Source organism: Abramis brama (assembly GCF_963993115.1).
Source record: "Abramis brama genome assembly, chromosome: 11".
NCBI lineage: Eukaryota > Metazoa > Chordata > Actinopteri > Cypriniformes > Leuciscidae > Abramis > Abramis brama.
Window position 1 is genome coordinate 7,008,076 of NC_139973.1, and position 19,675 is coordinate 7,027,750.

The window sequence follows — 19,675 nt, forward strand, 5'->3', positions numbered from 1 at the left end:
TTCACAGGCAGTCAAAGTACATAGGCTGCCATTATGCAAATGTGTTACAAACCGTTGAAGGTTTGTGAATCTTTTCTTTCTTTTGGGAGACAAAAACTCCATTTGTCGTGCACTTTGATCTTTGAAACTTTGCAGACCTTTCACATCCACAAACAGCTATATATATATCACACACTACATGAAAGGTAATATCCGAAAAAGCATACTAGTGGCACTTTAAGGGTGGTTAGTGAATTATTTCAGGTTCATTTGAGCTCATGTATGTGCGTGTGCGTGTGTTTGTACTGTAGTTCCGCCCTGTGCTGTCGAGCTCCTTCTATCCCAGAGTCCCAGGACCTTTCTCGCTCATCGTCCAATGCCAGCAGCTTCACCAGTGTGGTGGAGGAGAACGAGCAGGAACAAGCGACAGAGGAGTACGACACGGGACTGGTGCGGCCACATCCACATATGACTCATTAATCATTAGTACATTTTGAGCTACATTGTGCATACTGTACATTAATACTGACAGGCAGAGAAGACGACCTGTATTTAAACGCATGTACTATTCGCATCCAAATGCATATGGGCGTATTGAAATTTGCATTTAATCACCTGAACAGAAATATCAGACTGACTGGTTATGTTGTTTGCATGTTTTTCTTTTTTTCTGGAACACAGGACAGTCTGTCTTCAGCCGGTACGCCCCACACACGAGATTCATTTTCATACAGCGCCGTGTGGTTGGTAGACGGCTCTGGTAGTGCTAGTCAGAGCAGTTCACATGGTGAGGTTTAACAAACATGTGAACAACCCAGCAAATATTTGTGATATTATCAGGATTACTCAATGATAATTGAAATGTTTGACTATGAAAAAGGTTATTGGATGTTTGTGTGTCTAAATGCTACATTGAGGAGGCAAGAAATATGTTGTCCACTCTTTTATTCTCTCTTTAGCATTAGCTCAAACAACAATGCCAAGGTCATGTGTTTGATGCCCAGAGATAAAACCATATGTCAAACGTGTAAATGCAACTTATATGTTATAGTAATAGTAAAAAATATTAAAAAAACAGAATCATTATATATCACAAACAAAATCACCACTTCCCACTGTGATATTATCTTATGTGTTATTTTTACTTTAAGACGTGAGATATAACAAACTGGAAAACATTGGAGAGCTGTTTTAACCTATTTTGACCATAATTAACTATTAAAGAAGTTTACCGCTGGATTGTGCAGCTGTAATTGTATTTTTCAATTGGCATTTATTTTTATATTTTCAGTTTTCATTTTAGTTTTGTCATTTTTTTGTCTATTTTGCTTTCATTTTTATTTTATTTTTTGTCATTTTAGTACTTCAACTGAGACTTATTTCCAATATTCATTAAATAGTTTCATGTTTAGCTAAGGATAACAACGCTGATCAAATCTGTGTTTCGCGTATGTTTTTGTGATTTCTGGCCTTGTCACTGCGGTACGGTTTATATAGTTTGTATTTGTGTCCAAGCTTTAACAGCCGTCCGTTTCACTTTAGGTCCCATTCGACAGATGTCTGAACCTCTACGTCCCAAAACAGAGAGACAACACTCGGTAAGAAATGTGATTGACCTTAAAAATATTCTAGTCCTAAAGATGATGAAGTCTTACAGCCAAAGCGGAAAAAAGGGTGTCAGGGAGGGTGGAAGATGGTCGTGAGAAGCTGAATTATGATTGCGAACCATGACTAATGTTGATTAACATGCTTGATTTGATCCCTGTCAAGTCACAGCATGACCATTTCTCTCTCTCTCTCTCTACCTGTATAACTGCTCTTGAACAACAGATCAAATGTAGTCTATCTTGATAACGGTTTAGTCAAGTAAATCATCTGTGACGCAGTGTGCCTGTGTGTGTTTGTCCTGCACAGAACTGCTAGCTGTCCTGTAGGCTGTAGATGACTTCATGGATGTCCATCAACAGGTTAGGAAAAGCAAAAATGAGGATTATATCTATGATATATTTATGGAGCCTATAGACCTTATGTAGCCTTTTCAGCGCTGCACTCATTGTGTTCTGTCTTCCGGTTTGTATTTCCACTGCGTGAAGGTAAGATCTTACAGATCTTCCCGGTCGACTGGCATTTATGACATCCTCTTCAAACATTACAATGCTCATGATAGATTTCATTAACTCTACAATAAGTAAATCCACTTCACCAGCTAATTACTCTTCGACAGTGATGCCATAGAAATATACAGAGCAACCGCAAAAACTGAAGTTCAAACACAAAATTCTAAAGACGGCTACGCGCTTGTTTCTCCGCTGCATAAGGTCTATATGGCTGTGTCATTTAAATGTATACCTCTTTATGGCCTCATTTATGATTTTTATGTTTTATTTGTTAGTTGTATTGCTATTCGTAATGTAGCATGAGATTTAGAAAATTGCACCACTTTGGTGTCAGTTAGATTTCAGATTTTTTGGTAACAATTTACAAGGTTTCATTTGTTAACATTAGTTAACTACATTTGTTCTTTATTAGTTATTGTTAACTATAGTTCTACAGCATTTACTAATCTCAGTGATAATCTCACAATTTACTAAAACTTTTGGTCACTCTTTAGTTATTAATAGTTAGTAAGGTAGTTCTAAAGTTCAGGAATAGGATTAAGGGATGTAGAATATGGTCATGCAGAATAAGGCATTAATATGTGTTTTAGAAGTACTAATAAACAGACAATATTCTAGTAATATGCATGCTAATAAGCAACTACAGTAGTTAATCGTGAGAATTGGACCTTAAACTAAAGTGTTACCAAAATGTTAAGGTCAAAAGTTGTAACTTTAGTTAATGCACTGTGAACTAACATAAAGATTTGTATTAACTAACATTGACAAAGGTTAATGAATGCTCTAAAAGTATATTGGTCATTGCAAGTTCTGGGTAATCAGTGCATTAACTAATGCTAACAAATGAGACCTTGTAAATACTTACTGATTTAAAAAAAAAGAAAGAAATGGTAACACTTTACAATACGGTTCATTAGTTAACATTAGTTAGTGTATTAACTAACATGAACTAACAATGAGCAATACGTTTGTTACAGTATTTATTAATCTTTCTTAATGTTAGTTAATACAAATCCAGCTGTTCATTGTTTGTTCATGTTAGTTCACAGTGCATTAACTAATGTTAACAAATACACCCTATGATTTTAATAATGTATTAGTAAATGTTTAACTAAGATTAATAAATGCTGAAGTATTGTTCATTCTTAGTTTATGTTAACTAAGGTAGTTAACTAATGAACCTTATTGTAAAGTGTAACCAAAGAGATTAATACTTCTTTTCAGCAAGGATTCATTAATTTGATCAAAAGTGACAGTAAAGACATTTATAATGTTACAAAAGATTTCAATTTCAAATAAATGCTGTTCTTTTGAAATCATCGAAGAATCCTGAACAAAAAATGTATAATATTTCCACAAAAATATTGATTTTCAACATTGATGATAATGTTTTCTTGAGCAGCAAAACAGCATCAGAATGATTTCTGAAGGATCATGTGACCTGAAAACTGGAGTAATGATGCTGAAAATTCAGCTTTGCCATCACATTTTTACATTTTAAAATATAAATGTAATATTAATATCAGTTATTTTCAGTTAAAAGGTATTTTAATTGTAATAATATTGTTTTTACTGTGTTTTTGATTAAATAAAAGCATCCTTGGTGAGCAGAAGAAACCTTTTCCATAAAAATCTATATATAAACGTATACATATAAGTTTGTATATCTTATTCTCATTAATCATATGTCTTATTCTCAGCATTTTCATAAGCAGCCCTTCGCAGTGGACACTCGATGTGCTCATAAGAGTTCCTCGAGAGACACAGATGTGAAGGTGTGTGAAGCACTAGTTCCAGCCCCGCGGCGTACAGTCGGGCGCGCTCTCGTAAGAACACACACCACCTCTTTATCTTCTATCATGTGGCTGTTGGACTGCAGGCAAAAGAACAAACCCGTCTGGCAACTGTTGAAAACTGGTGCACTGCCAGCTGGGAAATCAATCACGCATGATTCTTATGGCCTTATCATAGGCTTCTTTCTTTCTTTCTTTAACTGGCTCTCATTGTGTGGGTTTGTTTTTTATTTGTCATATTTATTTATTTATCGAGGCTCACTGTGGTGTGTAGATCTTTTAGAAACGGGGGGTGGTGAGCTGTCACAAGCTTTCGACATCTTTCAGAATAACAAATGAAGTTCAACCTAAACCCATCATGCTTAAAATACACGTGGACCCGCAAAGCACTGTAATACACATCTATGTATGGTTCTGTTCGGTTGCGTTTTGTGTCAGTAACGAGTAATGATGTTGAAAATGAATATAGGTAAATGTTAAATGTCGTTTTTTCGGATAGATGTTTCTTCTGGTGTCAAGCACCCAAGCCATTTCAGATCCTGTCCAATAAACAAAGCATATAGACATTATAATTTATGACAAAACAAATAGATCAGGTGTGAGATGCTGTATACGTTTTTAAATATTATTTATTAAGATTATGCTGTTTTACGGATCAACATATTTTGTACGGCCACAGCTGCTTGTGGTAAAATTGACGTGTGTGTAAACTGTACACTAATGTAGTAGCTTCATGTTTGTAGTTTCATGTTTTAAATCCTGCTGTGCAGATTGAAGGGTCAGTGTCTCTCACGTCAGATATACTGGAGTCCTGAAGCCTTTTTTAGCTTATATGGCAAGTGAGCAATATGAATGTAAAACTGATGAAACCGCAGACATAAGATAGTGGATATGGCCACTAAAAACACTATGCTTGATGTTCAATAAAAAATGGTGGACATTTTGTTTTGTTTTCAAACACAAAAACATATTGTATTAATGTTAAGACTTTTTTTTTTTTTTAATGCCCATTCCAAATCTATGGTCCAAATCTAAATCCACTTAGTACTATGGTGTTAATGCTATCCGTTAGCATTCCCATTCATCTCATTGGCTATCTGTTAGCATTCCCATTCATAGAATACACAGCTACTTAAAATACCATGGTATTCCCTGTATATGATACTTATCTTACCATCATAGAAGAAACATGGCATTACCAAGGTTTCATGTTCAAAAATATGAAAATACCATTGTACTTTTGTATGACTAACATCCCAGTTCACTCAGTTGAAGAGGTACAGTAGATTTTTTGTGAAGGATTTTTACATAAATACTGGTGTTTAGGTCCTTTCAGGGGTGATACTTCTAAAACTGTACATGGAGAAGAGAAAAATATTTTTGGATTAGCTAAATCCACACTTAAAAAGCTGTGTTAGAGCCTAAATCTCTGCTGATTGGTCAAACTGTACATAATGTGTTTGCACATGCTCCAGACATTAAGCACAAACTCATTCCAAACAAACACCGACTGCTTTCTGCAAGTGATTGTGTTCTCTTTTACAAGTGCTTATTATGCTACTTTAATGAAATGTTTTACTGTAAATAAGATCTTTTCTCCTTTTTGTAATAAAACCAGATAAATCATGTTTAATAAAGATCAAAGGGTTCATGAAATGTTTATTTATTGCTTTAATGTACATTATTTTGGAAAATCATCCAAGACAGCAAATCACCAATTATAGAATCAATTTGTCAGTCATTATAAGTAAGAGGCAACACCACAGTGAACATTCATTTGTCATAAGTGGTTAACATTAATTTGAACCACTCAAAGCATTATTCCTAATTGTAAGCCCTTATTTTTTTATTTTAGAAATGCTGAAGCAGCCCCAGGAATAGCTGTACTGCTAAAACAAGGCCTGGTTGTCAGAAGAAAGATATAATAATTTGGAAAAAATATTAAAAGGATATTAAAGATAAAAAAAAAAACTGTCATCATCTGCTCACACATGTAATTCTTTACAGAAAGCTGTTGTACAACCTCAGAACATGAAGTGCATAGTGATACGAATGATTTTTGGGGTAGCTTGACAGCACCTTATCGTTATAAAAAAGAGCTGCTTGAACGACATGAGGGTGAGTAAATGATGACAGAGTTCAAATTTTTAGATGAATTACTCCATTTTGCTTAAAGGTTAGGACCATATGCATTGTTTATTGCTAGAATGAACTAGTTAAAACACCCGTTAATCCTGCTTTAGACATAGTAGGCACTTGACAGGTCTCTATTCTTCCTAGTCTACCTCTCTCTCTCACAGCTCTAGGTTCCACCATCTGAAAGGCGATGGTTCTCGGAGAACATTGGAACCGCAGTGAACTTCCCCCAGCAGTTTGTGGTATGGGGCAAAGTCATCAATGAAGGTACATTTGAGGCCTAGAGGCTCCAGAAGAGAACGCATCTCTGTTTCCAGAGCACACCGGCCCTTCACCTGGGGCCCGAAAGGTTTTGGGATGCCCAGCTGGTTCCCCAACACGATCATGTTCACCTGAGGGTAAATACAGGTAATGCATTAAAAAATTAAATCTACGAGTAAGTGTAAGAGACAATAGAAAATCTTGCCGAGGCCCACACTTTTGAACAGCATTGTATGTTTTGATCATCTATTTTCCATTAACTCTTTCCCCACCATGGAAATTAACGGCTTTCTGTGTTTTCACTGTTATGTGGTAGAGGGGGCGCTGTGACACCCTCTAAAAGAGTACTGAATCTCCTGATTAAAACAGGTGAAAAAGAAGCAGAAACAAACCATAGCATATGCATCATAATCAACGTTAAACAGCATATAAATCAAAACTGCCTAACTTTACAGAATGAAATGTCGACCCAGGACGAGCTATAGGACTGTGAAGCTTTGGGGACGTTGATGGACTCAATCTACTCCACCTAGGTTTTGATCATCATTCTGAATCTGATCTGGATCTGGTCTTTGACAAAAATGTGATTTTCTCAGCTTTCTGCTCCAAATGTTGCTTTTTTATGAAACTCACCCACATTCAAGTGTTAATAAAAGAGTGCATGAAGCTAGAATAAAACGTTTTTTTCTTCTTTTTTTTCAAAAACAAAGGCTCTGTTCTTTCTTTTGATACATTGCATGCAACTAAATATTCTGGGGGCCTTGACAGTTTTGTGAAAATGATCAAAAACACTGGCGGTAGCTGGCAACTTTTAAAAACAACACTGGCGGGGAAAGAGTTCAAAGAAAAAGCAAGTGTGAATGGACTTTCAAAAAGTTCTTGATAATGTGCTGTACCATGTCGGGATAGTAAGCCACGGCCCTGGTGCTCATTTTCTTCTCTTCTGTCAGTTTAAACAGGATGGGCAAATCGATGATGTCCTCATCATCCAACCCCAGTTCTTTCTTCAGCACGTCCCTGTTCCAGTCAATACAGTTCTGAGGGAAAGATTATATGATGCTTTATTTCCCATAGAAAAGACAGATTTGTAACACTGTACTGTAATCTGGCTAAAAATATATATAGATACTATTTGGATACAAAACACATCTTAACGCCATGTGTAATTTGTAACTGTTGCTCATTTCACTGACCTGCACGTATCGGTTTTCAGCCTGTAGCTTTTTGTCACTCAGGATCGCATTAACAGTAATGGCCTCTGGCATTCCTGTTCAAGTAAACATGTTAGCTAGAATGTGAACTTTGGTGCATAGTGGACAACTTTCTTTTAAGTGGAAAATTAGTGAACGTTTACCTGGAAACATTTCCGTTTTTCCTTGTCCTGTGTTTTGTAAGCTTTTGAAAACTTTATATCCGGCATCAGGGCTAGCCAGCAGCAACCGGAATTTCTGAACATTTAAAACATTACAGCTCGCATTGCTTTGAGTATTTTAAAAACACTGACTGAGTTCAGAGTGGAGGACTGGCATACTGCGTAGAACACGCTGCCCACTATTTTAAAGAAGGATGTGAAACACTATGCATGATGCAAAAATAGACATTTCAGATGGTAGTAGCATGTTGCATGATTGAGTCTACAACTAGCATCCAGTTACCATGTCTGCAATAAACATTTTTTAATCCAATTTTGTAACAAAAAGTCTAGATTCATTCATTAAATGGTTGAAACTGAGTAACATACTGCAAAAATAAGAACAGTACAAAAAAGTTATTATTTAATTAAATAATAATTGTTTTTGAAAGTCTCTTATGCCCAACAAAGCTGCTTTATTTGATCAAAACAGTATTATTGTGTCACTTTGATCAATTTAATGCATCTTTTCTGAATAAAAATATTAATTTCAATATATCTTACAAGCCCCAAACTTTTGAATGGTAGTATATCACGGTATCCACAAAAATAATAAGCAGCAAAAAAAAAAAAAAAAAATCTTGAGCATATTGATTTCTGAAGGATCATGTGACACTGAAGACTGGAGAAAAGATGCTGAAAATTCAGCTTTGCCTTGAAATTTGTTACAAAAGAAAACTATATTTTTGATCAAATGAATGCAGCCTTGGTGAGCATAATAGACTTAATTAATTATTTTACTTAATACTTAATTATTTAGGTAGTGTATGTTAGTATGCCATTCTGAACATATCTGTTTACCTTTCGGTCAGGGGCTGGGACGAAGGTCATGAACTCATCCACATGACCCACAAACAGCCAATCAGAGAAGAGCGCTATTGGCTCTTGAACCTTCTGTGCCCACAGGAATTCCTGGACGACTTGGGTCATGTTGCGGCCACCTTTTGCACTTAAAATTAAACAAATATTCTTAATGATTGGTGATAATTTGATTAATCAATCAGCATATATTTGTTTGGAAGCCAAAAAAATAATGTCAATGTTCCTTTTTAGTTGTGGTTAGTTACTGTACACTGTAGTTCTAGGGTACAGCTGTGGTACTTACGTAGGGAACGCCACACCAATGATGATCCTGCCAAGTGGGTAACTTTTCCCGTTCACTGTGACTGGTGGACTGACCTCCAGGTTACCAAAGGAGTCCAGACTGCTCACCTCCTCATTCAAAGCATGCCGTGTCACATATCCAAAGTCTGGCCCCTGTGACCCAATGTTTTAGTGATTCTAAACATCTTTCGATTAGTATGCGATCAAAACATGATGCTATCACGTCATCAAAAAATTGGAAAAAGTTGGGTTTGGAATGACATGAGGGTGAGAAAATGACAATTTTCAATTTTGACTGAATTTTTCTGAGCAGTTCTTGCTGTCACTCACCAGAAGGGACTCGTAGGGGAAATCCTGAAGGTCTCCATCACGAGGAGAATCCAGTACAACAGGAAACCGATGATGGGGAGAGTCAATGTAGCCAAACTCAAGCTCATCCTGTAGAGAGAGAGAGAGAGAGAGAGAGAGAGAGAGAGAGAGAGAGAGAGAGACAAGTGAAGGTTATTCATCTTGTTGACTGTTTGATGTTTTTCATATGACAGTCACCTCACATGTAGTCAAGTTGTTTCTATATGCATCATCCTATGATCATCCAATAAACTGCATGCTTCGGCAGTTTGATAAAGTTATTTTCAATTTCATTTTTGTAAGGTTTTATAACACTCTAAAATCTCTTTCTGATTCTTATTTTGTCAGATAAATAATGTTTATTATTAAATTGACATACATTTACATATACACTGTGTTCCAAATTATTATGCAAGTGACATATTTATTCATTTATATTTAACTATTTAATATTTATTAACAATATGTAATGTTCTTTCCCCAATGATTCCACTGACCTGCATCCAGCGGTCACCTCGGTTCATGTACTCGTAACATATTTTCAGTTTGTAGCCATTCTTCTCCACCAGGTTCTTTATGCTCTTCAGGAACGAGTAGTTATCCTTTGTGCTGCCAAAAACATCAAACAGTCAACAAGATGAATACAGTGTATATATACACACACATATACATATATACATATATATATATATATATATATATATATATATACACATATGTAACTGCTGTCAAATCGATTAATCGTTTACATGTGTGTATATATATTATTGTATTTATATATATTAGATTATGTGTGTGTATACAGTATACACACACAGACATATATATAAAATATAAATCTATTCATATATATATATATATATATATATATATATATATATATATATATATATATATATATATATATATACACATATATTATGTAAACAAAAACTTAGGTTAGATGCGATTAATCGATTTGACAGCCCTAATATATATATATATACCAGTATATATAAAATTGTGTGTGTGTGTATTTGTTATATGATCCGTGAAGGGTTAAAGCTTTGACTGAATTGCTCCACCCTCACCTGCACACATAGACCTCCACGGGTTTGAGGGTGTTAGGGGTCATGATCCAGGGTGAAACATGAAATATGACTTTATCCGTAAAGATGGGCGTTTCAGGGAAATCCTTTTAAGAAAACAAGCAGAATCGTATTTAATTAGCATTTAGAGGTTAGAAGAATTATATTACCCAATTAAATTTGATAGAAGACAACAGTGTAAATGTTATTGCGGTAAACAGATAAACAGTAAAGCACCAAGAACAGAAGGTTTGTTGTCCTACAGGTTGTATTGAGGATCAGACAGTGGTTTCTTTCACTAACCTTGCCACTGGGCTCTAGTAGACTAAGGTTGATGGTGATGAGCCCATCAAAGTCTTTATCAGGGAAGCGAAGTCCTTCTACATAGAACGTCAGTTCAGTTTTTCCTCCCAGATAGGGCACTTCCTGTGTCAGCTTATCTTTTCCCACCACCATGAGATAATCTTTCAGGAACAAACTCAGGAGTTTGTGCTCTGGTACAGGGAAGAGGAGCTAATCAGTAAAGTTTTGATGTTCCTTTATAATGTATTTGGTTTTTGCTTCATTTATTTAATCAATTGTACATTATATTTATATAAACTGTTGACATAATTTTACATTTCCACCACCTTATGCACATGTAGGTGGTGATGGAAAAATGTCTCCCAATGGTTTTCATGCATCATAAAATTTCACAATATGCATGCATGTAAAAGGAATAGATCATTAAAAAATTCCAAAGTCCAGACCTTAAATTCATTGAAAGTCTTTGGGTTGTGCTGGAGGAGACTTTACAGAGTGCTGGACTCTTGCATTGTCAATACAAGATCTTGAGCAAAAATTGATACCCTCAATACCAATCCTTGAGACCGGCCAGGACATCCCCTATAATTGTATTATTTTGCAGGTGTTTGTGTCTACACTTACTCCACACGTTGTCTTTTTGCACATTTGTCCGAGGTCTAAAGATTCTCACATTCTCTGAAGTGGTCTGCGAGATGTACATGCTCAGTTTATAGCCTTCGGGAAGTTGAGACGGCCCGTTGGTGCGCAAGATCATCTTGGACATGTCCTGCAAATCTGCCATCAAAAATAAATAAATAAATACATTAGATTCAATTATCTCTTCCTTTCCACAGCATGACATTTGAAGAGTAAAGTCCAATGGTAACTAAGCTAAATAGCTAAATATGCACAGAAAAATGCAACTACTGGTTGAAATTGTGCACCTATTTCAAATTTTCTATGGATATTGTTCAGATAGTTTGAATTAATTGAAAGATTGAAAGTATTTACTGAACTTGCAATGCGAAAATGATTAATAAAGAAGAATCATATTGCTACAATGTTTAAACATGGGTTTGGTACAGAGTCTATTTACACATAACAAATATCTGCGGCGAGACTAATGGTGTGTTCACACCAAACGCGAATTTAATTATTTGCGCGAGTAGATTACAACAAAGTCAATGCAAAGACGCGCATAGACGCGAATTGGGCGACGCGTTTGCCGCGAACGCTCGATAATCGCCTCAATCGCGTCTTCCGCGCAAGTTGAAATATTTCAACTCGAGCGGAAAATTCGCGTGAAGACGGTGAAATTCACCGAGTTGAGTGCGCCTCTTGATGGTGCTGTGAACCCAGACACGTCGGCGTTTGGCTTTCCTCCGTAGCCTATTTGGGACTTCCACAACAAGTACAAAGCAGCAATATCCTTTATTTCAGACATGACGGAAAAATTATGGCAGAAATAAATTGTGTTGTTGTTGTTGATGATGATTCACACTCCTTTTCGCGGGATGTTTTTATTCGCGAGTGACGCGGACGCGCGAATGGATTCAAAATGTTCAAGCGACTAACTAGACGCGATAGACGCGAATCTGACGCTCTATTCGCGTTTGGTGTGAACGGACCAAACCTGCTCAGACTCACCCGAAACTTTACTGATATTATCCTTCTCACTGTCCACTTTCTTCTTGTATGAGGTCTCGGAGTCACAGTTGACCAGCAAAACTGCACCGTGGCCATTAGGACCCCATTTCCAGGATGCCTAGACCCAAAATCCAGTACTATTACACATTATTCAAATAAAATCTTGAATATATTATCTACAATAGCACAATGCTGTTGGAACACAAAAGAAGATATTTTGAAAGTCAATGGCTTTCACAAAACATTGGACCCCATTGACTTCCATTGTATGTACAAAAGAAAACGCAAAGACATTTTTCAAAATGTTTCCCAGAAGAAAGAAAGTCACAGGTTTGGAACGACATTTAATGTTTTCATTTTTGTGTGAACTATCCCTTTAATATGCAAACAAATGTGGCTTTATCATATCTCTAAGGCTTCTAATTCATCTAAATGAGTCAACTAATTAATTTTATCTCACTTTCCAGCCCCATCTCCAAGCCAAGAAACAATGAGGCAAAAACAAATCTCCCAAATAATGATGATATAGAACAGATCGCAAGACTACCAGTAAACAAAGCTCACCTTGTTCGGATTGTTTTTCTCAACAACGCCATCTCGGTCGGCATCTACGTCCAGAGATATCTCTGCAACAGAATAGAGACAATATGAGGCTTGCTCTTTCCTTCACAGTCCCACCAGCATCATGAGGCTGTTTATAGTTGCAGTACAGATACTGATACTATTCATAAACACAGGCGTATGTCTTGCATAGTGAAACGTACCGACAGCCGTTAGATGCAGCACAGCGTCCTCAAGAGCCTCTTTTTTCTCCCCATAGTACCTCACAGATAACTGAAACACATCTGATTCTTAGAAACAAGCATGAGCTGTATCATCATGACAATTATTGTGCAATCATTGCGGTTTTCTTCAAAGATTACTAAAATGATTCATTTCATTAATGTAATGATTGAATTAAAAAATGCACTAAATATATCCAATTACAAACAGCCAGTGCTAGACAGTGTTGTGAAAGAGACGCGAGATCGTGTCTACGCTTAACCCTCGGTTTCCTGCATAGACTAGGGTAAACCACAGCGTGTACATCACACAAACTCTTTCCTGTCTGCAGTTTCTTTCAGTTCTGTTTGTTTTCTAAAGGACCATTATCTGCTTTGGAGCAAAGGTTGGTCGTACATCGAGAAACATACCCAGATGGTATCTGCCCACACAGAAACCTTCCCATCACATCCTCCTTTTAAATATTTGTGCTAGTTTGATAATGCTTTCAGATACTGGAGAGAAGTAGTTTTGGCTCAGTTTCAAACACTTATCATGTTTAAATCTATTCTGCAGAATTTTCCTCAGAATCATCAAAGAGAATGCAGAAAATTTCCACAGATTCTTTCTGCGTGTGCTGTACTGTGCTCTTGATGAAAGAGTTTTTAGAGCACAAAGGTGATTAGATTTAGATACCTTGCTGTCAAATGCAGTCTCACTGACTGTGTCCATGGTGATGAGGAGGATAGAGTTTGGGGTGAGGGGGTACGGAGAGGTGTTGCTGTCCTTGGTCGGGGGAGTGACCTTGTAATGCACGTTTGGGGAGCATTTTATTGAGAAGAACCTGGACTGTGGTGGGGCACACCTGTAAAGAGCAAAGAGAAATACAGAGACACATTATGAATTTATCTATTTCATTGTAGGATATTATACAAAGGTCATTTCATTGTCTAAAACCCTCTTCAGATAATCTTGTGTTTTAAAGGTGCAGTAAGCGATTTCTGAGAATCAATGTTAAACAATGTTGATGTATGAAACATAACTGAAGCATATCTGATTCTTACAAACAAGCATGAGCTGTATCCTCATGACAATTATTGTGCAATCATTGCGGGTTTTCTTCAAGGATTACTAAAGTGATTCATTTCAGTACTGTAATGATTGGATTAAAAAAATGCACTAAATATATCCAATTTCAAACTGCCAGTGCTAGACAGTGTTGTGAAGGTGACGCGAGATCGCTCCTTTCTTCATTGTTCCGCCCCCAAAATGCACGAACAGGCAATGGAAGAGTGGATGTATCTTTATCATAGCAGAAGCGTAGCAAAATAAAGCGAAGATGACTAATGAACATCAAGGAAGAACAAAAAATTTACATACAGTACACACGAGTATATACAAGCAAGTGGTAGTTGTTAGTCGCCAACAGCACAAACTCAAAATCAACATTGCTCATGTATAAAGCAGAAACAACACATCCTCTGCGTTAATTTTCAGGCCTTCACGCTTAGGCCTCTCCAGCGCTGGAGAGTTTTTCTAATATTAAAGCTCTTGCCTGATCATAACCCCTTTTTCCAGTGATATTCCTCTGACCTTTTCTCTTTTTTAATGCCTCTCAACCATCTCGATTTCTACAGTCTTCAAATCTCCCTTATGTTCACACTCTCTCCTCCCCCATCATGAGTGACACGCCCCCTACTGCTGATTTGCTACAAGTGTGTTGTGGTGCTCAGTCCGATCCACTCTCAACAGAGTTTCTCAGAAATCGCTTACTGCACCTTTAAGGGTAAAAAAAACTGGGTTTGTATTGTATTGTATTTCAAGCCTAATTTTTGCACCATTTTAAACCTAATTATTTATATATATCATTTTTATTGATGCAAAAGTCATAGTTAATAGTGAATGTGTTCCCCATACTAAAGTATTCCCAGCATCTTTCAAAAACATTAAGAAAACACTGATACTGACCCTAAACCTTTGAATAGTAGTGTATGTTTTGGATATTATTATGTTTTCAGAAAGGTAACAGACATTTTGTTTGGCTATAAAATCCTCGTACTCAATGTTTTGAAACTACAATTCGGTCCTTAGAGATTTTTAATGCAGATATTTCTACCAAAAAAAGTCTGCTTGAGAAGTTCACTTCTTGAAAGTATGATATCATTATGACAGTTTTTGTGATTTACTGGAAAATACGATGGTAAGAGGGTTGACTCATAACCTGAGGACATCATTTAAAAACGATTTAGTAATATGCAATTTTAAGTAAAATCTAAAAATATAGAGAGAATAAAATAAAATTCTGTTAAACCCTTAGAAATTACCCTGCGCAGACAAAAAAAAGATCTGGCACTTTGGTTAGACAGTGTGAATGGATGGTTGACATGACAGAAGTGTGATGTGCTTTACTCCATCTAAAGTCTAAACAATTTTACACAACATTAATTCATGTAGAATTAACACACATGCTCTTTGTATGACCTCACATCTCATATTTATACAAGGTGTTGTGACGTGGCACGTCGTCCGACCCAAATGTCATAATTACTGCATTAGATAATGGATTATGAATAACACATTTAGGATTCAACTAATCTTTTAAGACGACAGATATTAGTCTTGAGGATGTTGTTTCATTATGGACTAATACAAAATTGATAAAGTCTTCTAGAAACCTAAAGAAAAGCTATTAGTAGGTTTGGAAAGCTATCAAAGACAATAGCTGACAGTGGCCGTTATAAACAGAAGTATTGAGACAGAGGTCAGTGATGAATTTAAATAATGTCGCAGCACAACGAGTGCATTCATCCGCCTTTGGAACTGAAAGGGAGAAATTCTTCAATCAACAATCCCACCTAAATTCTCAAGGCAAATTTTCATCTGCACAGAACAAACAGACGAAAAAAACACATTCTTCATAAAATTGACAAACAAACCTGTGAATATTACAACAGGCAGATTCAATTCTTTGGACACTCAGTTCATTCCAGAATGATGTTGCTAATGTATTGAATGTAAACTTTATGAATAGAACAATAGGATATTTTAACTGTACACTATGTTAGCAAAATGTTTTTATATTTGTGTCTTCTGTCTGTGCTATTTTTCAATTATTGGTCTATGTAAACATGCATAATTTCCCAGACGGCAACATAGTGTCGGCCCAGATCCGGGCCACATCTGGTACATGTGGATTCCACGCCTACTAGATGTGAGCCGGATCTGGGCGACACTATGTTGCTGTCTGGGTTGTGGGGACATTGTGTTTGAAACGACTGTTCTTATGTTTGGGTTCCCAGAGTCTATAATGATGTGCCTGTCAAAATAATAGTAGTCATTTTGAAATGAATCCTTTTATTTTCTATTCAAAGTCCTTAAACATGTTCTTTTGATCTAAACAAAACTCAGAAGTCAGACCCGAGTCAGCTTTAACCCTTTGCTTTATTTTTCTGAAATCTAGGTACTCATAAAGTAACATATTTTAGATATTTTAGTCAGTTATACGCTTATCATAAACATTGTTAAAAATATATAAAAGAAATCAAAATAAAGAACTAGCAGGAATGCACTTCTATAGCATGTAAACATGCCCCAGTCACCAATTACTCAAACTGCAGGAAACAAAGATGCAATGGAAGTCAATGGAGACTGCTACTGTCAGACCCAAACATTCAATATATCAATTTGTGCTCCACGGAAGAAGGAAAGTCATGGGGTTTTGAAACGATATGAATGCGAGTAAATGAGGAAAGGTTTATCATTGTAGGGTGAACTGTCCCTTTAAGTATGTCTTTCGAGCCATTAAAATAGACTCCTCTTTTGTTTAATTCCCTTGAGCTCAGTCGCCCTGTTAATGAACGCGTCTTTTGTTAGCCTACTGTCCCCTTAAAATAAAACAACGCTCTAAATTCTATTCTAATATATTGTCTATTCGCATAATGCATGATAAAAAAAACTCTCTCACCTGTTTAAATTCACCGTCAACTCCGTTCCGACCACGTATGTCGTCTTGGTCGCTTTCTCAGTGTCAATTGTAAGTGATCGGCGGGGCACCATGATTTTGAAGATGCGTCTTTCTTTCAAAGTGAATTCAACAATTTACCTTTAACCTTTTTATTTACTTGAGAGATGTCACCGTGTCAGAGAGCCTATTGGTTGAACAAAAGCAGGTGTATGTCCAGAGAACGGAGGACTTGAAACGTCTGGAAACGCCCACAACTCAGTGTGCAGCACAAGAGACTCACAGCTAGAGGGCGCTGTTAACACAAGCGCGACTGAACTGGACTGAACCCAATATTGCATTTTTTTATTGCAATACAATATTTTGCCTCAGGATGCCAAGCCCTTTTTCTTAAACTTGCAAACACATGGTGCAAATACTTTGAATAAACCTATTAAAAGCAATTAATTGTGATTTTAATACCCTTTTCTTTCATGGTGAACCGTGTGGAGGCTGCACAAACTACCTTCAGACAAGCCATTATCATTCACCCAAAATATAATTCAGATTATTTAGGTGAGTAAACGTCATTTTATTAGATTTAGAGTCATATAAATTATTTACATGCTATGGAGGAACTACCTACATTGGTCTGTTAAGAAACATTGTCCATTTGCAGTTGAGTTGATATTGATATTGAGTAGACACAATTGGGGGTTACAGGATAAGACTACTAATAAAATAGCTTTCTTCATGAGGACATAACCACGTCCGCTGACCGCTAGTAGGCGACAATCATGCCCATTGTCAAAGTACTTTTACTTAAGTCTTTAATTTTAAAAAATGCATTTAATGTTTAGAGTTCACACCATATTTTTTTGATTTTGCATATGCATGCCTATGTATAATAAAAACAGTAATAATTGGTACTTTTTTCCACTCTACAATATAGGCTTGGCTACTGATACTGTTCCTCAATGCACCAGCTGTGCAATTTGTTAAGAACACAATGGATAAAAACAATGGATTATTATATTATTATATTACCTACCTGTCTAGGATCACCTTAATTTCCGTACCAATGACAAGCACAATTTTTGTGGGTGAACTGATGTCCAGTTGACAGGTTCGCTGATACATGTTTGTCATGTCTGACCACTTCTTTCTCTTTCGCAGATTTCGAGGTAAACTGGCTACCTGTGTTTGCTCCTGCGACATATCCATTGTTACAGACTTAACACGTCCACAGATCTCAAATAACCTGTTTCCTCTACATATGATGAGGGCGTATGATGGAGCAGGAGAGAAAAGACATGTACTCACCTGTCCAAAAAATTGCTCAAAGCTATATTTTAAAGCATTTTCCTAGAAAGAATTCCAGCCTACAAGACTGAACAATGCAGTTAATGCTGACAAGGCCTAAAGAGTCAGTACCTCAGTAAAACAGACATTCTTTATTCACTCCTAGAGATGTTGGCCAGATAAATCTGTAAGATTTAAAATTCTGTGATGCTGATTTATCTGCCAACATCAAACAGTATATTATGCGTGTGAAATACTTGATGTCTGTGTAATATGATATTCAAAGGTATATGCACCTCTCTCTAAATGAAAATCTGTGACATGCTTATAAGCAGTAGGCTATAGATTCAGTATTAGTTTATACCTGCTCTACTTTAACTATTCCACTTCCAGAACTGTTTTTATTTTGTAGAACATACTGTATCCTTCAATCCTCAAATGTCGTCTATCTATCTATCTATCTATCTATCTATCTATCTATCTATCTATCTATCTATCTCTTGCAACATCCTGTAAACATGCTAGCAGCATACTAAATCATGCTAGCAACATGCTAAAACATGTTAACAATGAGCTAATCATGCTAGAGACATGCTAGCAACATGCTAAAACATGCTATAGCGACTTGTTTAAACATGTTAACAATGCATTAGATCATGCTAACAAGCTTTTATTGACTTTGAGTAAAATGTTCAAACTTTAAGCTTTTCAAAGTTATTTCAAATTTTCAGATAAGGCTTTGTCAAGTCAACATCAAAGTTTGTGATCAAACTTTACTCAGCTATTACTATTTAGGCTACATGTATATTAGTTTATTTTTTAGGAAATGAACTGTTCATATTTTGTAAAACTGTCAACTTTTGAGTTTACCTTGGAGTGTGAATTATGGAAAGGGAGGGGGGATTTGGAGGATGTAAAAAAAAATGGTGCAATGACTGGTAGGCTACTGCTTTTATTATTGCTTGATACAAATTTTACAATTTCAATTCAATTCAATTCTTGTGGTTTGATTCCGATCTTGATTCAATATCGATTCATTTGGATAAATAGTACAGATACATATACATTTTTCTCAAGAAAGAAATTCTCACATAATGCTGTAGGCTACACAGGCTACAGAGAGCCCTGTCAGCTGGTATTATTAAAGGTTAAAAATAACAACTCAAATTAAATATAATGCGTTTTTTATTATAATAACAACTTTATAATAAATATGTAATATAGTGCATATATTTAGCAAAATACTCATTTATAAGCTACTAATACTAAATATATTATAAAATACAAATTTTTCTAGCCAACTAACGTGCTATGGTCATAAATGGCTTTCCTGAGGTAAATGTAACATTATGTGACATTGTTCTCCAGCTGTTTTATTGACCTCTTTCCATGGTTGAAAAACACTGATTGATCGATATTATGTATGAGGCATTTACATTTGATAAGTTGTACTCAATCTTTCAACATACCTATTATTGTTTATTAGTGTTTATTTACTATTAACTAGTGAAGAGAGATATCGG

General features: G+C 36.1%; 2 protein-coding genes across 13 annotated transcripts in view; one reads left to right on the forward strand and one right to left on the reverse strand.

The window, feature by feature from the left end:
• The window catches only part of rap1gapb (RAP1 GTPase activating protein b), a 94,853-nt gene extending 89,308 nt beyond the window's left edge, over positions 1-5,545 (forward strand). For all 11 annotated transcript variants that reach the window (XM_084127726.1, XM_084127734.1, XM_084127728.1 and 8 more), the window contains 5 exons: positions 291-429; positions 661-766; positions 1,522-1,577; positions 1,894-1,946; positions 3,797-5,545. In XM_084127726.1, the coding sequence (XP_083983852.1) occupies positions 291-429; positions 661-766; positions 1,522-1,577; positions 1,894-1,902 (310 nt within the window). In that variant the 3' untranslated portion in view covers positions 1,903-1,946; positions 3,797-5,545. The remainder of the gene's footprint in view (positions 1-290; positions 430-660; positions 767-1,521; positions 1,578-1,893; positions 1,947-3,796) is intronic.
• Positions 5,495-18,131, reverse strand: padi2 (peptidyl arginine deiminase, type II). Of its 2 annotated transcripts, none has more exons than XM_084127736.1 (16): positions 17,902-18,131; positions 13,607-13,775; positions 12,913-12,982; positions 12,713-12,774; positions 12,149-12,266; positions 11,144-11,296; positions 10,520-10,710; positions 10,220-10,323; positions 9,647-9,758; positions 9,132-9,239; positions 8,803-8,954; positions 8,499-8,646; positions 7,641-7,734; positions 7,480-7,553; positions 7,183-7,323; positions 5,495-6,417 (listed from the first exon to the last, which is right to left on the reverse strand). In XM_084127736.1, the coding sequence occupies exons 1-16, from the start codon at positions 18,072-18,074 to the stop codon at positions 6,184-6,186; spliced, it is 2,103 nt and encodes a 700-aa protein (XP_083983862.1). In that variant the 5' UTR covers positions 18,075-18,131; the 3' UTR covers positions 5,495-6,183. The 2 variants fall into 2 exon arrangements, with proteins under 2 accessions (XP_083983862.1, XP_083983863.1); XM_084127737.1 differs by lacking the exon at positions 17,902-18,131 and adding an exon at positions 16,875-17,136 and having other exon boundaries at positions 5,520-6,417.
• Positions 18,132-19,675: the final 1,544 nt, after the last annotated feature.

Excerpts from the sequence above, each read along its gene's own strand:
- padi2 (XM_084127736.1), bottom strand. The coding sequence starts at position 18,074 with ATGGATATGTCGCAGGAGCAAACACAGGTAGCCAGTTTACCTCGAAAT. Across the intron at positions 12,775-12,912 it reads GCTGCATCTAACGGCTGTCG|AGATATCTCTGGACGTAGAT; the intron begins GTACGTTTCACT and ends ATTCTGTTGCAG. Across the intron at positions 12,267-12,712 it reads AGAAAAACAATCCGAACAAG|GCATCCTGGAAATGGGGTCC; the intron begins GTGAGCTTTGTT and ends TTTTGGGTCTAG.